General features: G+C 51.0%; 1 protein-coding gene across 1 annotated transcript in view; it reads right to left on the reverse strand.

Annotated features, from left to right (window-relative positions):
* Positions 1 to 1,939: 1,939 nt before the first annotated feature.
* Positions 1,940 to 7,500, reverse strand: part of LOC143287941 (uncharacterized) — a 135,339-nt gene continuing 129,778 nt past the window's right edge. Inside the window, exon 8 of the mRNA XM_076596184.1 lies at positions 1,940 to 2,778. Within this exon, the coding sequence (XP_076452299.1) occupies positions 1,940 to 2,778 (839 nt within the window). The remainder of the gene's footprint in view (positions 2,779 to 7,500) is intronic.

A 7,500-nucleotide genomic window follows, 5' to 3' on the forward strand; every position in this document is an offset into this window, starting at 1 on the left:
ACTCACAAAACTCTCATCCCCCCACCCCCTCCCCGGGCCCCCACAAACATACCGAAACCCATAAACACACACACACCTACAAACACACAAACACACACACACACACGCCTACAGACAGACATGCATACATACACGCGACGTCCACACACAAACACCTACCTACCCACACAACAAATTGGGGAATGAAAATACAAGACAATAAAAGAAACAGAGCAATGAATACTCCACACACACACACACACACACACACACACACACACACAATCGTCTTTTTCCCTTGGTGAGCTGACCAGATGCCTATGGACAATAGAAAACATTCTTCAGTTGAGGGCAAGCTTGACCACAACCTCCACACCCGTTGACCAGCAGTTAGAAAAACAACAAAACACAAAACAACAAACAACAACAAAAAGCGTGTGCTGACCACAAGCACACACACACACACACACACACACACACACACACACACACACACACACACACAAATACTAAGAGCATAGCTGTTCTTCGGGAACTCTTTTAAGTTTTCGTGGAGGCTGGGTCAATTTCGGAAAAAAGCGTTATTTTTTCCCTTTTGGTTTGTTTTTCTCTGAGTTGGGGGTGGGAGGAGGGAGTTCCACAGAGTCCCACCCCACCCTCCCCCCACTCCTCCAAGGAATAAACAAACAAAAAGCTCCGCCTTCAAAGGGGAGCGTGTTCTTCATACTCCGGCAGGATCAAACCCTTTTCCGGAATCACTTACCGCATGTGGAGGCTCCACGAGGGTTCTCCAAGCCACCACAGGGATAGCAGGATACGTCAGCCCCGTCGTTTTCCTCCGAGTTGCGCTCCGAGAGATCTCCATTTTTTTTCTATTTTTTTTTCTTTCCTCTTTTTTTTTTTTTTTTTTTTTTAATTCTCTTTCTCCCAAGAGTGAAACACGCCGTGGGATCAAGTTTTCTTTTGGGGGGAGAGAGTTCTCCATATCAACCCCCCCTTCCCCCCACAATGGTGAAACAAACCAGCATCGTCATTTCGCAGTGTCTGTGTAGGTTCGCTCCTCTTGTCCTCTCTTGTTCCTCTCTTTGGAAGAGAGAAATCTTGCACTGCTTCTCGTGAGGAGAAAAACACACAACGTCACCACTTTTTCTGCATGGCGGTGGTGGTGGTGTTAACTGTTTGAGGTCCTGTTCCGATGAGTGAAGCCAATCACAGTATCAGTTTTTTTCTTTATTTCTTTCATCTCTGTTCACGATCACTGATGAAGCAACTGGCAAGCATCGATTTTGTTGTTGTCAGGACAGCCAATTACGTCTTCGGAGGCCGAGACACAGAGAGAGGGTCTCGTCAGTTTGTATGCGGGGACAAACTGCAAAAGGCTAGGCGAAGCCAAACCTGGAGTCAACGTGCTCATCAGAGACACCACCAGAAGTCAAATGCCTCACGCACACACCTGGATGATGCCCAGGGTAGGAAACAAACCAGAAGAGCACTACTGCTGGTCGACGTGAGTTGTCCAGAACTCCACTGGTCCACACAGCACCTTTACTTCATCCAGTCAGTGGATTTCCCAACATTGTTCGTCGCCATTCTTCTCATCACCAGCACAACCACAATGTTTGTACACACACAATGTACCTTCCACACCCTCCTCCCAATGTTTGTACACACACAATGTACCTCCCAATGTTTGTACACACACAATGTACCTTCCACACCCTCCTCCCTCCAAAAAACCGTCATTATCTCCCCCCAACAAGATCCCAACTCACCCACCCTCTGCCAGCCTGGACCATGACGTCATGCTGTGGTAAGTGTAGGAGGGGTGCGGGGGGTAGGGGGGGGAGGGCAGGAGGAGGGGGGCTAAGGGAGGCGGTGGTGCACAGGTAGGTTGGAGCGGGTAAAAAAAAAAAAAAAAAAAAAAAAAAAAAAAACACACACAAAAACTCAAAGGCGCAGTTTAGTGCATCTGTGAGGGGAAGTTCATCATGTGCATGCCGGTGTTGAGATAGGGCTGTGACGGCTGCATGTAGGTGCAGGGCGCCAGGGACGGGTGGTGGCCCGACGGCTGACTGGCGGCTCCGACACTCCCCCTCAGACCCCCGTAGGCCGAGGGCGCCGACAGCGCCGAGTGGTGGTGGGGCTGGTGGCGGAGGGAGGGGCAGTCGGCCAGGGCGGGCACCTGGGAAGGGATGCGGCAAGGCGCGGTGGGCCCCGCGGGGTGCGAGGCGTGCAGCGAGGCCATGGACGAGGGCAGCAGTGAAGCCCCGCCCCCTCCTCCACCGACCATGCTGCTACTGCTGACTGAGGACGCCGCCGGCAGGAACCCCGCCGCCGGAGACACTCGGCTGACCCCGTGGTGCGGGTAGTACACCTGCCCGTCGCTGGCGCCCACCCCGACCCCGCTGAGGGCGCACGACTGCGGGTACGGGGAGCCCCCGAACTGGCACTGGGTTGGCGGCGAGGGCCCCGCCAGGCTGACGGCGTGGCACTGCGTCGTTGTTTGGATGCCCGACGCTGCCGCCAGAGCCGCCCGCTTGTCCAGCGACGAGGCCGACATGTCGGCGGCCCGGTGCTGCAGCGTGATGCCCGCGCAACGCGTGGCCAGGGAGTCCGGCTGGTCCGGCATGTCCATGGAGCTGTCGCGGACCTCGTCTTTGCCCAGGGGCGCCGCGGGGGCCAGGGGGCCGGAGGGTCTGGTGGGGGCGGCCCCCTTCAGCTTGTTGTTGCTGTGGTTGTGGTGGGGGTCGGCGTCCATGTCCTCCGCCTTGGTCAGCCTCTTGTTCTGCTGCTGGTCCTCTGTGGGGGGAAACAGTGGGGGGTGGTGAATGTGAGGGGTGGGGTGGGGGGGGGGGGGAGTGAGTGGATGTGGCGTCCAGAGTAAGTCACACACAAATACACAGTCTCTCTCTCTCTCTCTCTCTCTCTCTCTCTCTCTCTCTCATAGTAGTAATAATAATCATAATAATAATATACTGACACACACCACACATGTCCTCACACCACTGAATGCCGGAAAATCCCAGAGAAAGAAAAAGAAAGGAAGCAAGAAAGGAAGCAACAAGACATCCAATGGTTACGATTGTTTTATAGAAAAAACAACAAACAAACAAACAAACAAACAAACAACAACAACAAAACCAACAAAAAACAACAAAACGTGTTGTTACGGAAAGTGTGTGTGTGGGAGGGGGGGATAAGGGTGTGTGTGAGTGTGAGATTGTGTGCGTGCTTGCGTGCATGTACGTGAGTACACGCGTATGTGCGTGTGTGTGTGCATGTGCCAGTATATGTGGGTGTGTGGGTGTCTGAGGTTCAGTGTCCGATCACTCTGATCAAATATTTTATTCATTTAGACATCAGGGATTTGAACCATGTGGACCCTCAGAACGGACCACGCGGCTACTACCATCCCCTTTGTAGACCAAACCAGCGCAGGATGTCCAGCCACCACAACGACCACAGCGCTGACCACAAACCCCGCGGAAACAACAAACATCAAAGACATCGCTTGGTTCTCTACAGGTATTTGGCGCCAGCCAGTTTTTCAATTAATCACGCACGTTTCTACCGACTCTGCGTGACCACCGCCCCAAAATGTTACTGTCAACTTGCCGGTAACTCTTAGTTCCCCACTCAGCACTCAGCCCCCATCTGCTCGCTGCTGTCGCCGCCTTGTTGCTTCCTCCCTCTCCCTCAACCCCCTGCAGGGAGGGCAGTAGCACGTGCCGACACGTGGCGCGCGCTCTTCCCAAAGACCTGACCCTCGTTAATTGGCTCGGACCACCCCTCTCTTTTGCTGATCTTCATCGGAGGACACGGGCCCCGTGGCACGGCGGCAAATACCACATCACAAGATATCGGCTCGTGCCCCTCGCTGTGGTGGCGGGTGGGGGTGGGTTGGCCGTCTTGTCATTTCGTTTTCATCACGACACTACTGTCGCCCTGACCTCCTCCACAAGGCTCTCTTCCCCCCCCCCCACCCCCCTGCCCCTCCCCCCCCCACATCCCTCTTCTCCGCCTCCTCCTCGTCCTAATGACTGTCGCCCGTCGCCCGGCAGATGCAAGCTGAAGGGCTCGTGCAAAGCACGTGCTGTTGCACGTGCCTGGACCGCACCCCTTGTCAGCCAATCAACGGCCTCATCTTTCTGCCCCATGGTAATAAACTGAGCAAACTTTTCTTTTTCTTCTCTGCGCCAGCTTCTCCCACAAGACTGCGTGACATCACACACAGTCGACGTCATAACTTTTGACGTAGTTGTGACATCATTACATCATTTTCAATAAGCGCATCCAAAACGACTTTCATACATGTAATGAAATCGTGTGAACTACTATAATTTGTTGTTGGTAAGTTTGCATGGGGAAAAAACATGAGGGACAGAAAGAAAAAGTACCCTGTGTGGTATAGTGGTGTGACAAGACTCGTTGTGTGGGGGTGGGCAGGGAGCACACAGCGGGGAGAGAGAAACTTTGACTGGACAGTCGTTGACACATGAGGAAGCTTCATCCTCAAACAGGGCTAGCACACAAGGGAGAGAAACACTGTCATTGGACAATCGTTGACACATGCGTATGTGTGTGTGCTTGTACAAGTAAGTGTTCATCTCTGTGAGTGTGTGTTTGTGTGTGTGTGTGTGTGCCGTGGAAGCTGCGATACGTAGACTAGAAATGAGTGTGTGGAGGAGGGGGTAGAGGAGGTGCAAGGTAATGTGTGTGTGTGTGTGTGTGTGTGTGTGTGTGTTGGAGCTCATGTACGTTTATATGTATTTGACTGTGCTTTCATATGTGCTTGTACAAGTAAGTGTTCATCTCTGTGAGTGTGTGTTTGTGTGTGTGTGTGTGTGTGTGTGTGCCGTGGAAGCTGCGATACTTAGACTAGAAATGAGTGTGTGGAGGAGGGGGGGTAGAGGAGGTGCACGGTAATGCGTGTGTGTGTGTGTGTGTTGGAGCTCATGTACGTTTATATGTATTTGACTGTGCTTTCATATATGTGAAACTGCATGTCTGGTGCATTTCTGTTATGCATGTGTGGGTGTATGTGTGAATGTGTGTCTTCATATTTTACATTTATTTGCTTATTTATCACCATTGTTGTCTTATTTATTTATTTATTTATGTTTTATTATTATCATTTTATTAGTATTACTAATATTATTACTACTACCTTTTTCTATATTATAATTATTATTTATTTATTTATTTATTTATTTATTTATGCAAGCTTATCTATTTTTTTGTGTGTGTGTGTGTGTGTGTGTGTGTGTGTGTGTGTGTGTGTGTGTGTGTGTGTGTGTGTGTGTTCTCAAGGCCTGACTAAGCGCGTTGGGTTACGCTGCTGGTCAGGCATCTGCTTGGCAGATGTGGTGTAGCGTATATGGTTTTGTCCGAACGCAATGACGCCTCCTTGAGCTACTGAAACTGAAACTGAAACTGACACATGAGGAAGCTTCATCCTCAACAGGGGAAGCACGCTTGGGAGAGAAACACTTTTACAAGACTATCGCTGGCTTACAAGCACGCTTGTTCCTGAAACGAGGCCCGCTGACCAATCATCGCTAACACCACTCTCCCTTTGGCTCCGTATTGCTCTGTATTGTAAAAGCCCTTTCCTTTCACTAGAAGGACGGTGGACGAAGAACTGCTTAAAGATCCGCACGAAACTCCTTGCAGTATTGGCTGAGCATAATCTTTTTATGAGTTCGTGGGCTACAACTCATACCCAGATTCAAACATTCGACCGTCTGCCACCGTTCTTTCTCTGTCTCTGGACCTTGCAATTGGAATGAACTTCCTCTTTCGCTTCGTCAAGTCTCCATACTCAGCTCTTTCAAGTCTGGCCTTAAAACCCACCTCTTCCCAAAATAGCCTCCCTTCCCTGCCTCTTCCTTGTTTTTAGTTTCTTCTGTTTTAGAGTTATGCATGATTGTGAATGACTGGTGCGAAAGCGCTTTGATTTGTCTCTGCACAAGATTCAGCGCTTTATGAATACCATTATTATTATTATTAATACTTTTATTTTTATTTTTATCTCGTATACATGTACCAATGGGCTTTCACGTGCATGACAGTTTGTTTTGTTTTTTAAGCTGTGGGTTTTTACGTGGATAACACTTTTATGGCGCCATGTGGGGCAGCCATATACCTACTCTGTTTTCGGGGGTGCGCGTGCTGGGGGTGTTCTTGTTTCCATTCCCACCGAATGCTGACATGGGTTTCGGGGAAGTTGTAACGTGCGCACTTGATCATGCGTGTGCATATGCTGTGGCTGGTTTGAACATGTTGAAGTGGGTAATCAGAAAAAAATCACCCCCCTTAACCCGACATGACATGCGCCGCAACCTGGATTTCAAACATTGGGCCCTTCAGTAAATCATTTAGCGTTCTCTCTCTCTCTCTCTCTCTCTCTCTCTCTCTGTGTTTTAACAAAACGAACATCTGCATCAGAAAAAAAAGGAAATGAAAACCAAAGTAAGACAATGCTATTGCAGTATGTTGAGGTATCCAAACTGACTGCACTTTCTGTCTCTCTGTTCCTTTCTCTTTCCACCCGGCTCTCTACCACCCGTTCTCCACCCTTTCTCTTTGTCCACGTCCCCCCACACTCCCACCCCCTTCTCTCTCTCTCTCTCTCGTTCAGTCTACCCGTCAGGAGAGTGTGGTGCCATGTAGGTATGTAGTGGATAGGTCCACGTCCCCCCACACTCCCGCCACACTCCCACCCCCTTCTCTCTCTCTCTCTCTCGTTCAGTCTACCCGTCAGGAGAGTGGTGCCATGTAGGTATGTAGTGGATAGGTCCACGTCCCCCCACACTCCCACCCTCACCCCCGCCACACTCCCACCCCCTTCTCTCTCTCTCTCTCTCGTTCAGTCTACCCGTCAGGAGAGTGTGGTGCCATGTAGGTATGTAGTGGATAGGTCCACGTCCCCCCACACTCCCACCCTCACCCCCGCCACACTCCCACCCCCTTCTCTCTCTCGTTCAGTCTACCCGTCAGGAGAGTGGTGCCATGTAGGTATGTAGTGGATAGGTACGAAGCGCGGCGGCAGGTAGGCAAGGTGCGAGACGCCGAAGTGTGACACAGATTTCACAGCTGCCCAGCCCGGTGTAAGAGCGTTTATCAGATCTCTCCTACCCCCCTCCCCCTCCCAGCATCCATCCCCGTTCCGAAAGTTACTCTTAGGCTCTTTCTATCCGTGTCTACTCCGTACCAAGCCGGCACGGTATATTTTGAGAAAGAGAGAGGGAGAGAGAGAGAGTGATTGCCGATTGCCGATACCGTGTCGGCGACTGACAGCATCAAAGTTTCACAAGCTCTCCACTCTCTCTGTCTCTGTCGATCGCCGCCTGTCTTGAGCCAGTCTGATCAAAAACAGCTCAAAACTACTACTTCTGTTCTTCGTTCTCCCTGCGCCGCCTTGCCAAGCCGCCGTGCCTTGCCCGTCTAGCGTTAACTTATTCATCCGGGTGTCATTTTCTTCTGGTCCGAGATACCGCCTTGCTCTCTGCCCTGATGGGG

Source organism: Babylonia areolata, chromosome 12, assembly GCF_041734735.1.
Source record: "Babylonia areolata isolate BAREFJ2019XMU chromosome 12, ASM4173473v1, whole genome shotgun sequence".
NCBI classification, from domain to species: Eukaryota; Metazoa; Mollusca; class Gastropoda; order Neogastropoda; family Buccinidae; genus Babylonia; species Babylonia areolata.